At 41.4% G+C, this 20,010-nt stretch overlaps 1 protein-coding gene across 3 annotated transcripts in view; it reads right to left on the bottom strand.

The window, feature by feature from the left end:
* asic2 (acid-sensing (proton-gated) ion channel 2) overlaps nucleotides 1-20,010 on the bottom strand; it is a 393,228-nt gene that overhangs the window by 121,386 nt on the left and 251,832 nt on the right. The window contains exon 1 of one of the 3 annotated variants that reach the window (XM_074656267.1): nucleotides 3,992-6,327. The exons of the other annotated variants lie outside the window; for them this stretch is intronic. Coding sequence (XP_074512368.1) covers nucleotides 3,992-4,684 — 693 coding nt within the window. The 5' untranslated portion in view covers nucleotides 4,685-6,327. Of the gene's footprint in view, nucleotides 1-3,991; nucleotides 6,328-20,010 lie in introns of those variants that run through there. 3 annotated transcript variants of the gene reach the window in all.

Genomic DNA, 20,010 nt, shown 5'->3' on the forward strand with positions numbered 1-20,010 from the left:
CGGCTGAGAGTATATCAGTATTGAAGATGTGGGAGCAAAATAGACCACCATAAACTACAGCATGAAGCTAATAGATTTATTGATTAGCCAGCCGTCTACTAGTTCACATTCAGGTGATACAGTAGATTCAGCACATGGGATCCTGCTGCTGCGAGAGGTTGGCCAGAATTATGGGACACATTTGTATTCCCAACCAGATGCTTTTTTCTCTACATCGTCTCACACTTCCAACCTCTAGCTCTACCTTTCTCCTTCCCCTACACCCCCGCCGCCTGGCACTTCAAAGCATCCTCTGTACTCTTAATCCTGGAATAACCAACCTCAATCTAAACTGGGTTTCTCACTGGTTTTCCAAGATAATCATACATGCAGGTATGTGCATACACAACGCAAGGATCCTCGTGTTAATTTAATCGCAGGGCTATGTGCGCTTGTTCCCTATTCCCCTTTTAATCTGGTTGTTGCATCCTTTCTGCTTTTAGAGTGACAGTGCTCTAAACGCAGTGATAATGAATAGGCCTCAGGGAGTCTTTTGCTGACTTGCAGCAGCAGGCTAATGAGATTAGCAAAACCACCGAGGGCCCGTTAACGGCATGAGGCCCCCTATGAGGTAGAACAAGATGAGGAAGCAGGCAGGACTGGGGCGCCAATGTGGCTCTGATCTGCAAAGTAAAGCCGATAATATCCAACACATTGTCGATGGAACTCCCAACGTATTACTACTACAGAAACCCACTTTAAATGTTTATATTAATGGCTGTCAATCGATTAAATATATTTAATCATGATTAATCGCAAATTAATCCCGCATTTTTTATCAGTTCAAAATGTACCTTAAAGGAAGTTTCAAGTATTTAATACTCTTATCAACATGGGAGTGGACAAATAGGCTTGCATTATGCAAATGTATGTATATATGTATTACTAGAAATCAATTAACAACACAAAACAATGACAAATATTGTCCAGAAACCCTCACAGGTACTGCATTTAGCATAAAACAATATACTCGAATCATAGCATGGCAAACTCAAGGCAACAGGCAACAACAGCTGTCAGTGTGTCAGTGTGTTGACTTGACTATGTCTTGCCCCAAACTGCATGTGATTATCATAAAGTGGGCATGTCTGTAAAGGGGAGACTCGTGGGTACCCATAGAACCCATTTTCATTCACATATCTTGAGGTCAGAGGTAAAGGGACCCCTTTGAAAAGGGCCATGCTAGTTTTTCCTTGCCAAAATTTAGCGCAAGTTTTGAGTGTTATTTAACTTGCTTCGCGACAAGCTAGTATGACATGGTTGTTACCAATGGATTTATTAGGTTTTGTAGTTATAATTGTTATCTCAGTGAGTTTTGGATCACACTGTACAGCCTCATTGTGTTTGTTACAGGGTTGCTGCAGCAACCGTGTCCTTCCTGGTCTCACCCGCTTTGGATTCACTCATATTTAAGAGTAATTGTACAGATTGGCTGTCTAAATGCACAGTAGATGTTCTCAAAGGACAATTTTCCCTCCATCATCCTCATCAGCATGATCCATTCTCACACAATGTTCAGACACATTAAATCCCAGAAAATCATTCAGCTCGGGCAAACTGCTCCTACATTCAAATCGGCATGAACGGCCCACATTACATGCACAATTCATTCCACATTACAGGCTCAACAAGGGTAGTGTGAATCCACGCCCCGTGAATGCATTACCTTGACATAAAAACTGACCTGTGAACATTGAGGTAACAAAGCAGGCCCATCAACAAACCTACACAACCTTTCTAATGCTGCGCTGACATCTAAATTCAACAAAGAAGGAAAGTGTCTCTCTGCACTCAAATTAATGCGGTTGCTTCAAAACATGGTTAATGGATGCTAGCTTGAGGGCACGGTTTTGATTAAGAACTTCATTTGTATGGCAGTGGGCTGATGCACCATGTTCTGTTTCTGACAAAGGGTAAACAGACAGAACAAAGTGGACAAAAAGTACAGCACCACCCACCAGAGCTGGAAAAAAACTAATGAAAATCATTCAGTTTGATCGCATCATGTACACACAAACACATCTTCTGACCATGAGCCAGTAAAGGAGTAATAAAAAACATGACCGTGTGATTTTATATACTGCATTTCAGTGAAAGGAAGGGAGCGCTTTTATGCCTGGTTAAGTGCTGATTGGAATCATGCTGCCATCATATGGCATGAGTTCATGAGTTCGTGTTTTCAATGTTATGGGGAGTTCACCGGGTCCATGACATTCAAGAGGTTGAATGTGTTTCTTAAAAATGGTAAATGTTTCAATGCCACAACCCCTTGAACTATCTTTTCTAATATGAAGCTGTGAATACAGCAATTGTGAGTGATTACAATGGACTTTTCCTTGTATCATGTCGCACATCTCCACATAAAGACATTGCCAAACCCACTTTTTCAGTGCTTATGCTCATACCTTTGGGTATCTGGAGTGCTTTTTAACCCACAAACTATGAAATAAGACGACCCAGTCAGTTTTTTTTGGGCTGACTAGATCAGAAAACGTGATTCAACTAGCCATTCAGATTTGACTCCCCTTCCTATGTCACACCCACAATGCAACTCGACCACCGGTCAATATTTGGTTGTGTTATTATTATTGTGTTATGCTAGTAGCAGCTTTTCCTTCTCCACTCTATCATGGTACAAATGGGAGTACACATCAAAGAGGCCCTCTTGTTCACTCCACAACTACACCAGTCTCTCCATGTTTACTTTCTACACCGTTTGCTGCTTCCTGTTTGGTGCTAGAAAGAGCGCCATATTGGTTGTTGACCTTGTTACGATAATATTAAACTTGTTTGATTTTATCGCAACGTCAAGATGAGAAAAAGACTCACTGAAGACAGCTCGTACTGAGTTTTATGACCACCTTCCACTAAATGATCCAGATAACGGGAGCGTCCTGCAACGCTAGCAAAACACTTGTGATTTTATTCCGACATTGGGAATATGTCTGCAACAGTGAAATGTCTTGAAAAGCCGTTTGGTGTAAGGTCGGCGGCATTAAAGTGAGAAAAGGAAGGGCAACAAACTCCATAGCAGCAAAACACACCGCACTTTTAACAAGCAACACACCAACGTCTGCACACAGGTATTTATCTGCCAGGTCCCATTTCTCCTTTAGTCAGTGACTGACTCTGAGGCCACAGTACAAAGATAAAAAAACAAGAACAAGAAATGACAAAAAAGAAAAAAGTTTCAAAGACAGTTGGGCTTGTGCATTACCGCAGAGAAAACATCTGCCATGGTTCAGTCGAGCCAAGGGAGCGAACAAGGAAGAGCGGGCACACAAATCCCCAAACCCACAACCACCCACACAGAAAAGAAGACAGATATGAGAGCGATCAGACGGAGAGGCAGTTAAGTCCTCTGGGGGTGGGGGGGCTTCGCTGCTCAGTGCTGTAAAATAAAGTTTTTGATCTGGTGCTAGGAGCTATTCCTAGCCACAAGCTCATACATAACCAATTTCATCCATGTTGTTATATGACCACGGCTGCTGTTCACGCAGTTTTCCATGTTTTTTTGACTCTGCAAAACCTCAATGCATTTGTTATCTTTGTTGCACAAGCATTCATTTAATAAGGGCTCTGGTGGCGATTTAATAATTGCCTCGTGCAGTAACACATTTGCTAATCTTTCTGTGTGATGACTAAGAAAAGCTTTAACAGTCAGCAGGAAGTACAAGACAGCTTGTATACTGTTTTTACAAGTGTTTTTACAGCCTTATAACCTCGCCGATAAAGCAGGTACGGCACAAGAGAATACCCATCTAAATGATAATGAAATGAAGCAATGTGTTGTTTCAGCATGATGTAATGCATTTGCAACTTTTACACTGCAACTGATGTCTAAAACTGGGATAGTTGACGGTGAAGACAACATGTAAGGAGATGAAAGAAGTGTTTTTCACGCTGACATGGCTGTCATAAAGCTTCCAAGAAAACAGAAAATTGGACTTACAGAAGAGAAGTTGTGAGCGCCGCAGGGCTCTCCTCTGTATTTGCACGAGAGGAGCATGTCATCCAGTTGGTGGCTCAGTCTGTCCATAAACTCCAGGTTGGTTCCCTCAAAGTTTCTGGGTGGCAGAAAGAGCCTGAAGTCCGACAGCTTCTTGAACCAGGCCCGACGGTCCTCTTGGAGCAAGTCCAGAATCATGGGCCTCACTGTCCGGTTAGCCAGCAGCAGGCCGAGCCAGTGGCCAGCGAAATACAGGTCGCTCTTGGTGAGCTTGTAGAGTCGGATGGGGTTGTTGTTGCAGATAGTGACCGTGGGGAAGACCAGTTCTTTGGCCCACTCTGTGTGGATTCGTGTGTATGTGGGGAAAGAGAGCCAGTGCAGTAATCGGTTAGAGGACCAGGATATAAGCAGCCCCACGGAGGTGCAGAGGGCCAGAAGCCAGAAGGCCCTGCGGCCCACAGAGCCACCAGGGACGCAAACATGCCTCAGGCCGTGAAGGCGTGTCCTTGATAGCAGAGTGGAAGTGACCCGAGCCAGAGTTGGCTTTGTAGGACGCCGCTGACGACCCTTTCTGAGCATAGCCGGGGATCCCCGCCGGAGACAGCGCCCCTCCAGGGCCATAGCTGCCCACAGCGCTCCTACAGCCGCGGGAAAGGCTTCATTTCCCAGCCAGGCCTCAGGGGCTGGGGCCCACATGTAGCTCCAGGATAAATCCACTACTGTAATCCACACCTGGATATGTGTTGTGGCCTTATGAACACTGTGCTAATGGTCCGTGCAGTCTTAACTGTAAATATACTTTATGCAGAGGTAGTTCCCAGAAGTACCCCCAAAGGAAATCAGTGTTTTGAAGAAGTCGTCCCTTCCTCTCCTGGTGGAGCTCTGATTAACTCAGCAGCTCACCTACTTGTTGGTCATCTCTCCTGGTCTCTCCATCTGAGAGTGTGTGTGCTCCAATCATCCAAACTCAGCAAGGGGAAGAGGAAAAAAAAAAAAAAATCAGCAAGGCAAATGTGCTCCAAGCAAGGTGGCTTCTACATGAGTGACTACAGCATCCACCGCAGTTAGTGTGACAGTGAACAAGAGAGGATGAGACAGAGAGCGCGAAGGCAGGAGGAGGGAGATGGGAGGGGAAGAGAGAGAGAGAAGAGGAGGATGGAATACAAAATACCAAGGGCTAAGCAGAGAGAGGATAAAAAGAACACAAATGAAAGAGAAGGTAATTAAAATAATGAGACGGCAGCGGAGGGAAATGGTCGGTGTGGTGTGGTGCAGTCTGTTCGAGCAGAGCTTGCCTTGTTTCCAGCGCTGTGGTTTCTCTTCTTCTGAGTTACATGTTTTTTTTTTGGCTGCGCTCCCTTGCAGAGGCGTTCAGGAGCCAGAGGCGGCAATCAGTTCCTTGTCACTATTAAGTAGGAGCTTTAATTGAATTCACAAAAAGTCTCCCGAGCTCATTTGTTTTTCCTGTTTCCAGTTTTGCGGTTTCACTTTTGATGCCTTCGACTTCTCGTCCTCTCACTTGGCTTTAACCAGTGTCATTAAGTCCTGCGGGTAACCACTGGGTATCTTCATGTTGTAGCGGACCTGCTTCAGTCACAGTGAAGAACATGCTACAACACACTTTCGCATGGAGAAGAAGGTACTCATGCGCACACACGGACATACACTCTCCTGCGGGAAAACCAGACCAGAGATAATCTGTTCTGTCACACTCTGATCTCAACATCTCTCCTCTTCTTCTCTTCTTTTTTCTCCCCCACTCAAAGACAGCATCTCTAATCTCAATATTCCTCTCATGTCTCCGCTCCTCCTTTCTAAAAATACTCTCCCCTATATCAAATCCATCAACTTGCCCTCACGCTCCTCCTCCTCCTCGTGTCAGTCAAGCCCCGAAAGCTCGACCTCCTGTGAGGCTCCGTCTCCTCCTCCTCCTCCTCCTCCTCCTTCTTCTTCTTTTCCACTTTGTGCACGCACTCCCTCACTTCTTCTTCTCTCCGTCGTCGTCAGGGAAGGCTTCTTTCTGGGCACTTTCCTTCGGTCTGTGTCCTTGTCAGCTTCATCCAGCTCTCCCTGCTCCGACTGACTTCTCTCTCCCCTCAGTGATCTCTCTCCTCCCTCTCTCGTGGTATCTCGCGGTTTACTCCTCTTTTTTTTCGCTCTGGTTTTTCAAGCAGCTTGTCCTCCCGTTGCACCTCTCCTTCTCCTCCTCCTCCTCCTGCGCCACAGCTCTGTCCACGCAGCCGGTGAGCCCTTCACTGATGAGAGCGCCTGTCTCTCTCTCTCTCTCTGTGTCTCTAACTCGCGCCGTCCTTCGCCCCCCTCTGTTTGTCTGCTGCTGCTGCTGCTGCTGAGCCACTACACCGCTACGGTGCAACGAGAGACTGCTCTGTGCTTGAATGTGAAGGTTTGTGTGCAGCAGAACAGAACATACTAGACATGAACTCTCCACTTCACTGTATCATTCTGCTTAATTTGTATTACCTTGTACTGTAATGGAGGTTTGGAATTTGTTTGGTAACAGAGTGTATGTGAATAAAAAATGAGGGGGATTATACTTTAAAGGGACTATTTGTAACTTTCAGAAATGCTTGTCAACAGCGACACCTGTGGCCGTTAAGTCAACGAAAGTCAGCGTCGGGCTCGTGCTTGCTCGCTTTAAATAGACATGAACGAGCATCGCTCAAAACAGTGAGGCGTCACACGTCAGCTAAAACTACAATATCACTCTATATTTCACCTGCTTGGCAGTAATGTTAGCTGACCAGACCAAGGTCTCTCCATGAATCAATGCTGACCCTAGTGTTGGCTTTTCCTGCCTCAGCCTGTGGGGCTCCGCAGCGAGAAACGTTGTCGTCTCCGCCCGCAGCCGGAGAGAGCAGGGAGACACCGGCACCCGGTTGGTAACGAGACGGCAACGTTTCTCTCTGTGGAGCCCCGTCACTTCACAAGACACGGGAAACCTCTGTTGGTCTGGAGGAGCTGCAGCATTTATTTCTGCACAAACGTCCACTGTACATTCATTAGATATTCTCAGAGCTAAACTAACTCTTCTGCAGTGTGGAGTGAGCGCGCGTTCACGTCTATCGCAAGATTAGGTTTTGTTTGTTGACAAAATTGTAATATATTTCATCATAGCTTGCGTTTAAAAAATTACTATTTGTTTGTATTGATTAATCGCAAATTAATCTGTTCAAAATGTACCTTAAAGGCAGATTTGTCAAGTTCTAAATACTCTTATCAACATGGGAGTGGGCAAATATGCTTGTTTTATGCTTTGTTTTACCAAATGTCTGTATATATTTATTATAGGAAATCAATTAACTACACAAAACAATGACAAATATTGTCCAGAAACCCTCACAGGTACTGCATTTAGCATTAACAATATGCTCAAATCATAACATGGCAAACTCAAGCCCAACAGGCAACAACAGCTGTCATAGTCAAGTCAGTGTGCTGACTTGACTATGACTTGCCCCAAACAGCATGTGATTATCATAAAGTGGGTATGTCTGTGAAGAAGAGACTTGTGGGTACCCATAGAACTCATTTTCATTCACATATCTTGAGGTCAGAGGTCAAGAGTTGCGTTAATGCGTTAAAGAAATTAGTGGTGTTCAAATGGATCCATTTTCCCTCATCTGAGAGCTAAATAAAAACATAAAGACCAAACCTCTCCTGTGATATACAGTATATGTTACTATAACTGCCAGGCATTTACTATTTTCCCAAGAGAAAAATACAGAAATCACCCAAACCCGCCACATGAAACTAAACAAATGTAGAAAAACAGGAAGATTACAGAAAGGAAAACGAGCAAAGAAAAATAACTGGCACCAATAGGTGGAATGTAACAACTGCTCTATTTTATCTCCAATGAAACACGGATAAGAACAGTATATCAATCTTGCAGCATGCCCTTAGTGGCTCTGTGTAAACACTTCAAACACCCACACACAACATCAACTGTGCAAGGACGATATATCCTCTTACCTTGTTTCTCATTTAAACACACTTTTAGTGCCATTTTTCTCTGATTTAACGGTGAAGATTTAGTTAATACCTGACCTGCCAGCAAACCATCCCTGTCCAACAGGCTTCTGAGCCAACTCGGCTCAAGAGCTCCTCTTCACTCAATGCATTAATGCACTGTTTAATACAATTCAAGGGTTTGCTCATCAGCATTCACTAGCTAGCTTCTGCTAATTACAGAGGAGGGCATATTCTCCCTGTGTGATGAAGAAGGGGTATTTTTTATTTCATTTTCATTCTTTAGATTTCTTATAGTTGTTGCTCTGAGCTGCTCTGAGGTAGAATAAAATAGAAAATAGAAATCTACATTATAGCTCCGTCTTAACCTTTTGTCTGCAATGTGTGGCAGCTCTAAATCACTATCACAACATCGGATCATTTTTTGCCGTGCGTCGCAGAGGCTAACCAAATTATTATAAAACAGCTTTGCAACACACATCGAGACGAATATCTAATTTGCTGCAAGATCAACCAAGTGTGTGGGCTTGACATTATTTTGACTCGAGCACACGTTGCTTTTCATTGTTTGGCCGGATGTTCGGCAACACCGCTGTCATCTCAGCTTTGAATATGTGATGAAAAGACATTTTTAACTCGGGAGCTATAAAGCCCACACATGAGCCCGAAAAAACCTTTCACACTGTCAAAAAAAATAAACGTAGAAACCCAAAAAGGCATGTGCACACACGCATACACATTATGCGAGCACAAAACGAAAAACGCCGTTCCCAAACAGCAGAACGAGGACTACGAAAATGTTGAAAGAGTAAAACACATCCATGTATAATGAATACATTTTCGAAATACAAAGAACAGGGACGCGGTATTGAAATGTCAGATGCATGAAGGCTCACTTATTTTCTCTAACACCTACTGTATGCTTCACACACACACACACACACACACACATATACACAGCCTAGAACTATAGTCAGCCTTCCAGAGCCTGGATCCACGGGCTAAATAATTAGCTTGGAGCCATAAAGAGGGTTTCTCAGTCCAACTATGCAGTCAGTGTAAAGAACAGCTCAAAGGCTCAACATGTCCAATTTGCAATTCTAAAACATAAGGGAAATCACTGATTAATTAGGGATATAACCAACCCAAGCGTCAGATACAATTACACAGCACTCTATGGCTGCGATACCATGGCTATAAAATATTCCTGTACACTTTCCTCAACAACATTGTCTCTGATCAAAGGACGCAGAGCAGTAAACTGGTCGTGAGAAAGCTGGCCTGTAAATATAAACCGTAATTAAACATTCATAGATTCATGTTAATGAGGCCTAGAATGTTTCGGAGAAAAGCCGGATGAAAATCGCTTTACAGCGGCTCTGCAACACTGGAGTCCGGCGCGAGCAAGTGTCCGTGATTCATGCTGGCCTTGTCTGTGAAAGCGCAGGTGAGGCCGTGACACTGGCGAGCACATAAAACATGGAGGAGGTGAATAAAAACAGTGTATCTTTTGGTGGGCTGCCATTCATCAGAACCCCAGTTTGATTTAAAATGACAGCGATGGCAGGTAAAGCAATCAATGGCTTTTTTTATACTTTATTAGTTTTCTAATCTGACTGCAGAAACAGTACACCTGGACGGTATCTTTACCTCCGCCTTGTCCGTGAACTCATTGGTTTTTAAATGAACAGAAAGGATAAATCACTGAGATTGATGGGCGTGTGGTAGCCGCTCATTTATTCATCATTGCATCTAATAGTTGTTGTCAGGGTTCATAGAATAATCTAGAAATGGTGTTCTTTGTGATGAGGCAGATGGGGGTTTGCTGGAGGCCTCTCTATCATCTTTGAGTCGCTGCTAGGCTTGGGCGGGAATACGGTAAACTAGGGTATTACGTTTTATATAACGTTACAGTATCTATAGCCACATGATTTTATTCAACTGCCAGTCTGCCACCACCACCCACATATCATCCCGACGTATCCTCATAGCACTTCGTATGATATCTTATGATTTTGTGTTTTCCTATGAATTTCCAGCAACAAGTGACGCACTTGTCAATTTCCACTCCAGTCTTTTCAAAATAAACTTCCGTCTTCACAGGACACAACTTGGTTAGGTTTAGGCAACAAAACTACCTATATACTGTAGTTTTAGGAAAAGGATATTGGGTTAAAATAACTACAGAAGTGGTGTTATTTAAGTACAGAACTTACGTGACAAATAAATCAACGTTGACTTCTGGTTTCAAACGGGACACCAATACCCGTCTCCGAGGCGAAAGTCTGGTGTTCTTTGACCCATCAATCCACCCCAAACTCCTCTCTACACAGCTTTTTTCAATCTTTATACATATTGGTTCACAATTACGTGGATTACAAATTGATATTGTGGGATATATACAAATTGCAGTGCGTTGCTTTACGTAGGTATAGCTATGAACAGAGTATGAGAACAGCCTAATCATCTACGTTCAGCCCACCGATGTTTCGGTACCATAGGTACCCACTGTGGCACTGCATAATGTAAGCGAGTGTGCGGTCTAGCGAAATAGACAGAGAGAGAGAGCGTGTAAGTATAAAGTTAGCAGTATTGTTATAGCTGTGAATGTACCAGTGCAGTGTGTGTACAGTTTGTCGATGAGTAAATGCTACAACTCCCTTCACTCCAGCTCTAAAGCTCAACCTGCTACAGCCTCTCAAAGGCAGTAAAGTCGGTCGGGATCGTGGGTCTCAGAGGGTTAAGTCATTTCCCTTTTTGTAAAGATTGAAATGAATACATATTTTGCAGATCAAATATTACAGAAGCTGCCCTTTCTACTCGCCTGTGTACTTGATTTGACTGTAAAGTTTTCAATACTCACACACAGAAGAAACTCAGCGGAGTTAATTTTCTACCTGTAGACGGCGGCGCTGTTATTTCTTCTGGGGCGGGAGGTGACATGACTCAAAGAAAAGACTTTTAAAAAGCCTCTGCAGGTAAAACAGGATATTTAACTGTAATGAGACACGCAGCTGAGCTGTAATTTAGCCTCAGGCTGGGAGGAAACAATCCTTCACTGAGGTAAAACGAAACCACAATTGGAGAGAGCACTTTCATTTCATGTCTCATTTGAATAAGGTGGATGGAGATTTCTTCAGTCTGTACTGTAACTGACCTCAGCAGCTCCACTTGCTGGGTAGAGGTCGAATTTAAATTAAATTACATGAAGAGTCTTGAGGGTATAATTGACAAAAAAGCCTCTTGAGAATACCAATAAAAACCAATGAAACATCAGAGTTTCTACCTCACAAGCCCAGATTTATCACCATTTTCTTCAGCAATTAGAGTGAAAGAATTGAGGATTAGCAGCTCATTGCGAGTAATGAATAGTAATTATCTTCATCTAAATCAATAGAAGTGAAAGTGAAATGAGTGCAGCCCTGCTGGCTTGAGTTACGAGTACAGATGGACCATTTTTGTTTCAGCCTGCGACACCATCGACCAGGCCTAAGATGATGCACCCTGACAAACCGCAGCCTCAGCCCCACAAAGACAAAACATCTCTGCCTCAATATCAGCGTGTTGATAACCAGCTCATGGATCAGTCTCCTAAATCCTTCTGCCTTAACTCTTCCTTCTACCTTTTCTCACCCCTTTTCACTGATAAAATGGAAGCGCTGGCATTAAATTCAGCCCTCGGTCACTGCCACGTCGTCTGCCTGCCTCTGCCCAAACAGAGCACATTCAGTAACACCCTGCTGATAACGAAGACGACAAAAAGAGAAGACAGCTCTCTCCTGGCTGGGCTGACGAGGCCAGCGAGATCGCCAAAAGTTTACCTCATCAGTCTCCCCCAATCTCCCTTCATAGGAATATCTCTAACAAGCTGAGATCAGAGATTGAGGAACTGGACGTGAGGTTAATGAATGCCACGGAGCTGCATCTCAAATCACGAATCGCCATTCAAATCAACACCAAGAAAATGTGCCCGGCATCAGTTCAGACAAATGAGAAGATGCCCAGGACAGACATGGTCGCTTCATGTTCCTCTTCCTGTTATAAAGTGAACAAAATGAACTCAACTAAATCTGCAAATTTATCAAATTTGATACTAATTACTCATCAGCCACGAAAAATCTTTAAATGGGCAAAGAAGGCTTTTAAATGTAGCTTTATGAAACGTCAGGTCTTTGGCAGGTAAATCATTTTTAATTAATGATTTAATCATCAAACACAGTCTTGATTAAAACAAGATAAAGTGTAGCAGTTCTTATTGAGACGACCCCTCCTAACCTCGCTTTTATGAGGGAAGCTAGTGTTCACAATGATCAGTTTTCAGATCTTTACACTGGCTTCCTGTTAGGGCTGTCCTCGACCGAAGAAATTCTTAGTTGACAAACATTCCTATGAGTTTCTCCGCAAAGAATCACACAAAAGCACCACTTTGAATCTTGTGTTTACCAGAGATGTGCTCATAAGTTTCGAGGAGATAAGTCATTCAGCATGAAGAAGGCACAAAAATGACTAATCGACTAAAGAAATCTTAGTCAACTAAAACCAAAATGACCAACTTTAAAATTCTCCTGTTGGTTTAGGGTCTCAACACATTTCTGATCTGCTGCTCCGTTTTGAACCGTCCATCTCTCAGATTGTCTGGGACAGGTCTGCTCACTGTCCACAGAGCCAAAACTAAACATGAAGAAGCAGCATTCAGTTTTACGCACCAAATAAACATTCATTTATTTCCATTTTTATTTTGTATTGTTGTAATAGTCTGATTGTAGTCCTGAAATGTTTTTGTTCCTGGTTCAGCCATGTAATTTCTTTTGAAAAGTTTACTATTATTATTATAATTATTATAATTATTATAATTATTCTAAGTATTATAATTATTATAAGTATTATCATCACAAACTCCCAGAAAACTTGACGTCCCTCAGTTCTTTTAAATCAGGGCTTAAAGGAATACTTCACCCTTAAAATGACCATGTGTAATAAGTAACTCACTGTGTGTTACCTTGAATTCTTGAAGAAAACTTTCTTTGTTGTTGCCTCCGCGGTTAACAAAGAATCTGAAAACGGATAATGATAATGATGAATTGAAGTAAATACGGGCCAGTGAAGGAAATTTAGAAAATATTTTGGGGGAAACTTTCACCCCCACTGTTTAAAAAATGGGGTATTTACAACATGTTGGGGTCACTTCTAAAAAACAGTAATTAGTGCATAAATCAGTTGCTGTTTTTCAAGTGAAATGAGCCCAGATTTAAATGCAGTCACCACCACCTTGTGCCAACATGAGTCAATAAAAAGCATATTGCTGTTCCAAAGAGAAGAGTTCAATCATCGGTATGTGTATAATAGAATTTAATCTGTATGTGTATAATAAAATACCATCTGTATGTGGCGGATACAGTTTGAACTATTCAGGCTTTGTATATTATAAGGCATTCATTTATAGATAGTTCTGGAAATAGCCGCAGTTGAATATTTGGCATGTTTTTATCCCCAAATTGAGCCCTGCTGGCGTTTTGAGCATGGATGAAAAAGACTCGACTATCAAGCCCTCCATCATTGGCTAGTAAACCAAAAAAAATATGTTCTGAATTTGGGATAAAAATATCTGTCTTCACTTGGTGAGATTGAGCTCAGTAACATTAGTCCACGGCACCGATCACCCCAGTGATCAGACCTTCCTGCCACCGGTCGGAAAATGGAAATTAAATTAATCAAAATCAACTGATGATTTTTTTCACGATGAATTATTCAAATCATGTAGCTGCACTGTAGTTTTCTGTTTAATCTGATTTATTCTATTTGATCTTACTTTAATCTTTACTTTGTTTTATGTCTTAAGTACGTTTTTGAAAGGTGCTACACAAATAAATGTTCTTCACCTTCCCTGCAGGTGCCTGGAGGCAACACAAAGTTGCAGGAGCTGATACTGCAATATTACCACAACAAACTGTTCATTTGTGTAGTTGTTTTTAATTGATATGTGATTAACCTCCATCTCTGTGGTTAGAAAACTCAAAAACAACAACGCAGCTCAATAAACATTGACTCGCTGATATTGAGTTGGGCTCACTATGGCAACAGTCAAATCACACTTCAGCTGCTGCACCATCATTTCTGTTTCAGCTCAATTAACATTGAAGAGAAGGTTGTGGTCTTTACCATTAACAATATGTATTTTTTTCACTCGGGTGTAAAGGTTTGGCATGAGTCTTATCCATGATTAGAAGAGCACTCCACTGATGTAGCATTGCACTAAGAGAACACTGTCTGACTCACGATGGAAAGAAAGGATCAAAGTTGATGCAGCAGAGCCAGAGATATCCTCTTTTTTTATTCTACGCATTCTTCTTCCTACTCGACTGTTCGGTGCACATGGGAGAAGTTTGCCTTCAGGTCTTTCTGCCAGAAATCTCCTTAGATTTAGGCAACAAACCTACGTGGTTAGGCTTAAGAAAAGATCACGGTTTTGATTAAAATAGACCCTTCAGCCCTGAAGGCAAACTTCTCCCGTGTGCCCGTTCCGTCGGAGATTTGGGTGTGTTACGCTGGCAGCGACGAATGAAGCCTCAAGCTGCTCGCCTCAAGCAGAGATGAGGTCTGCAGAGGTCTGGTCAGCTCACTTCCTCCTAACTCCGACCCTTCAGATATTTTAAATTTCAAACTTGTAGTCTTCAGCCCAAACCAACGCTGACTCAAGTTTTAAGTACTGACTATGATTTTTCCAGTATCGATAATGATAGATGGTCATTGGTCATGTTATTTTAGGATTAAGCAACATTTTCTCTATTGAGGGCACACGCAGCAGGAAAAGTTAATTTTGAAGACAGATATGCTGGAGGATATGCTTTTGGTTTTTCATCTCATGCTTTTGATACTGCTATTTCATGGTTGACTGAGCATATGTTCATGCTGTTCCCCTTTCTTTGTCAAACTGCCACCCACCACCACTTTCATTTACAGACAATAGGGAGCAGTTGTTTTGGATCAGGCCCCACACTTGGCTCCCATTTAGACAAAGCAGGAGGCCTTTTAAAGTTTCAAGAGCAACTAATCAGAACAAAAAGATGCGTAACACTTCATTTTACAGGTCCTTAAAAATAATGGTATTTGGGTGATAATTAGCAAGTAACCTATTTGAAATTTCTTTGGAATTACTGCCAAATTACCCCAATATTTACCTCCAAATCTATCAAAAATTACTTTATTATAAACATTATTTTATAATTATATTCCGCTATTTCCCAATAGCTGGTAATTTATTTAATACATTTCCAGGAATAGAAAGTTAATTGATATGCTTTATTTCCATGCCTGCTGATAAATAGATAATAATTAGCAAATAACTTCTTTGAAATGTCTTAAAAAAATATGCTATTTTAGCATATAATTATTAAATCATGTTCATAATAAAGTCATTTTTGATACATTTTGAGGTAAATATTGGAATAATTTGGCAGTAATTCCAAAGAAATTTCAAATACTTACTAATTATCACCTAATTACCATGAAGTTTGCAGACCTGTAAAATGAAGTGTTACCAAAAGGTGCATACAAATGTGTGTGAGTGGGTACACATAGGTAGGTTGTTTATCCAGCTGGATTCCCACCCTCTATGATTACAACATCAGCTCTGGTTAAACTAATAATCTTCCCCAGCAGACACTACCTAAACACTCTCTGACAGTTTGGCAGCATCCCAGCCGCACTCTGCACACACACTCCTGCCCTTTACAGCTCCCCTCGGCCAGCCGCTATCTTTGCACATCCAGGTCACGATCCACTCGGCAGATCAACCTTTGAAAACCAGTGCCACACTATCCACGTTTCATACAGGAGACAGAAATGTTTGGGAGCAACACCTCAGCAGCTTTAACACTAAGTATAATACTAACTAACCATATTTCAATATAGTGGCTTTACATAGGCAGCGAGGCAGAAGCACAAAGTGAAGTACAGGAAAGTGTACATCCTAGAAGAAGGTGGGAATGGTTATGGAAATGTAATGTCTGCTGTATAATAAATCAACATGCTTTCAGCTTTATCTTTGCTTGATGATTCTTGATTTTAATGTGTTTAAATTACTCACAAAAAAGCATCTTTGTGAAGGATTTATGTTAGTTGTTAAAAATATTTTGAAATGTAATGAAAATTAAAGCAACTGAATGACAAACTACGCTGTATGAGAGTCACGAGAGTATTTTATGTTTGCAGTTTAACCGGATAAACCAACATTCATTTGTATGAATGAACACAGATGAAGATTATAATCATGTTGAAAGTGATTGTCACTCTTTCACTGTGCAAAATGTTTTCCTGTGATGCTATCACGTTATTACATTATTAAAGGTTACATGTTGGAAAATCAAATATTTACTGACATATCAGGTCTGTTTTGGTGCTTGAGCTTGGTGGATTCTCCCCTTCCACCAGCCACTGTTTTTTGGGCTTGGCAGGTAGTACTTTATATACCCAAATTTGTTCGAGCTTGGTTGCTGAAAATAGCATTTTCAGTTGCTTATTTGTTTGAAACAGCAGTGACAGACAACTAAAAGAGGCTAAAAGTGACTTAAAGCTGCAGAACTGTGTGAAAACACTACTATAATACTAATATTACACAGTTTTATTCAATATTAATGCTGCAGCAGCACCTTTGTGGTGCCTGGTATATTCTTTACATTTATCTATTTAGTTATTTTACAGCTGAAATGATGAGTCCATTTATCAATTTGATTATTTTTTTCATTATTACGCTGTTTTTCGAGAACAAATACAAAAACATATCAATTCGTTGAGTGAGAGTTAACTGAGTATTATTGGTTGTTGGGCTTTCGGTCGGACAAAACAAGCAATTTTAAGACGTCACTTAGGGATTTAGAGAAATGTGATAAACATTTTTCACCATTCTCTGACATTTAAACATAAACCAAACCAGTGAGAAATGTATCAACAAATTAATGGCTAATGAAAATAAACGCTAGTTGCAGCCATAATGTATTGAAATAAACATTCATGTAGTAATCTTCTACCCTGGTGTTGTGTTTTTATTGTGTGGTATTATTATATTTCTGTGCTTAAGCAAGTCCTAACAATAACTCTTCTCAATAAAGCTTCTCTTTAACTCACTTATTTATGGTATCTATACTAAGGTCTCAAAGTTATCATTATTAAATGATGCAAAAGTGTTACACACTTCTAAACTCAATGAATTCCTATCTGAAAACAGTCAATGGAAAAACCAACAGAGGAAGTCCCCAAAGGAAATATATACTACTAAGTAAATTGGTTTGAACCAATGGCAAATGAAGGTCTTTGTTTCCCTTGCACAAATGGGAATAAACTACAGCAAAAACAAAATAAACAAAAACAATGATATCAGTATCAGTATCGGCTATCGCCCAAATTGTTATCGGCTCATCCCTAGTTGTAAACTTTGTATTTAACTTTGTATTTAACACCAGCGTGTCGGCATAAACAAACATCACAACTCCCACCATGTCCAAAGCTTCTTGTGCGTGTCAGACTGTGACTCAGAACTTATCAACTAAATACTTTTTGTACAAGTTTAACAGTTGGTGAGGGGCAGCATGTCGATGCTGTTGGCTCAGACTGCCAGACTGCTCGCGCGAGACATCGCTCTACTGTTGACTAAACCGTGAAGGAGGCCATCTTGTACCGCTACATCTCTTCATGGAGTATGAAGACACCGCATGGGTGTGGAGGATTTTGTTCAGTAAATGGCAACACATATTTGTAGCTTAATTCATTTCTGACTGGCATGAAATCATAAACGACATCACAACCGCTGATGTACTTGTGATTGCAGCAGATGAAATGAAGTTATCTGAAATACAATCAGCATCCAGGTGCTAATGTGTCGCTACCTCTCTAATGACACATACAGGACTTCCTGGGCATGTCTCGTTTGTCCCGACGAGGTTTCCAAGGTAACGGCAGCTCCAGCTGTACCGACATGCATGTCTGTCAGCAGTGGGACAAATGGGAACCCCTTACTGTTCTATGATTTACGTTTTACTTTCTCTTTACCGAGAATCCAATTCAATTCGATTTAAAATGAACCTACTTCCTAAATAATAAAAGGAAGGATAAAGAAAATGTCGGCGAGGGAATGGAAAGCTCAGAGCCGAGGCTGCCACAACAGTTCCAGCTAATGATGCTATTAGTGCGTCGGAGCAGCACAATCAATCAGAGAAGTGATTAGCATGAGCATGTACAGAGAGCAGGGCCATTAGTCAGATGTGCTGTGTATAACCTTCAAGACTCCACTATAACCGCCGTGCTCACCCCTGCGCAAAGTGTATAGAGAGTAAAAAAAACACAAATAGCTTTTATATATTTATATATATATATGTGTTGGTGGGTGGTATTGTGTGTTCATGGCAGTAAAGGTGTTACAAGCGAGGTTCACCTTTTCCATCTGCAACTGTATGACAGATGGATTAATTAAGAGTCTCCCCTTTCAGCTATGTATTTCTATGCTTTTAAAGAAACTTATAAAATGGTTCAGTGAGAGGATGTGACAGAGAAAACACACTGAGCTGACTCTGAGCCAGGCCAGACGAGGGTGCTGAGGTGAAGCAAGTGAGAGAACACAGAGGGCAGTCGAGAAGCTGTTGTTAAAATGCAATCATGGAAATCATGCCAGTGATCTATTTCCAACTCAATATGTGGGTATTAGGCCTCCGAAATAGCAGAGGCTGTAACGAGCTGTAACCTCTTTGAAGGAAACATTATCTGGATTATAAAGTAAAGGCTCCACAGGGAACAGAGTCAGGCTGCGATTGCGGCACCTGTGTTTGACATTTTGAAATCTAAAGGGTGAATGTCAGTGAGCAGACCTAGTTCATTTTGATCAAATGGGAAATTAATACATTTCAGAATATGAAAAAGGGGATCATAACACATTGATTACTTCATTATAAATACACTTTTAATGATGCAGGAATTGTGAGACTCAGAGAGATGAAATGTGCCATTTGAGGAATTCATGCGGATCCTAAATTAATCCTTCAGCCTTTCACATTTCTACTTTTAGAGCCACAGGTGTGTCCACCGAGAGACGAAACCCAGTGAGATAGAGAGAAGGAGAGAATGTGAAACTGGCATTGTATGTTATTCCAACACGTTCTTATCCCAAATCGTCACATGTTGCCGCATTGTCACACACCTTGGCGTCACTTTAAGATTAGGCAACAAAACCAGTTAGTTAGGTTTAGGAAAAAAACTACACGTTTGGGCTTAAAACTACTATGTTTGTAAAGTGAAAATGAAATTTAAAGTTGTGAAAACGGGACACGAACAAACAGCCGATTGTAACGTGAAAGTGAAAGTCAACGCAAACAGCGGTCTCCTGGATGAAAGCCTTGTGTTTGTTGGGCCCAGTGAGGCATACAGCTTATTAATTAAACACTGGTATCGGATCGGTACTCAGTATCGGCCGATACCCAAAGCCCAGGACTGAAATAGTCAGAGCGGTGCATCTCTAACGTTAACACAAGCTTACTGTAGTAGACAATTATATGCTTTCATGTAGGGCTGTCCCAAATCATTTTTTTGGGCTCCGGAGCTTTAGTACAATACTAATATACAGCAAATATTCAAGCTTTGGATGAGGGGGGGGGGTGTTGCTGAGCATGAAGTGTTTACTAAAAGAATGTGTCTGAATACAACAATGAAGAAACCCTTGTGTCTAAGTAATAATCCTTGACTGAGGCAAAAACATTTGATGGAACAATTGCTAAGGAATGATCATCTGACAAGTAAATACCTGTGTTGCTTAGTTCCTGATTCATCTGTCAATTTCCCTATCATTTTGCACCTCGATCGATGTTTAATAGTGCCACTAGATTCTATTTGATCATCAAGCTCAGTTTTCACTCAGTTATCAACTGACAATCACATGTAATCACTGAATTAGCACCCTTAACGTCTCATCTCACCACAAGATAATATTCAATGTTATCAGTTTCACCTTGTACATACCACAACATCTAGATTTTACATCTGATTACTCC

The sequence above is a fragment of the Sebastes fasciatus genome, chromosome 13 (assembly GCF_043250625.1).
Source record: "Sebastes fasciatus isolate fSebFas1 chromosome 13, fSebFas1.pri, whole genome shotgun sequence".
NCBI lineage: Eukaryota > Metazoa > Chordata > Actinopteri > Perciformes > Sebastidae > Sebastes > Sebastes fasciatus.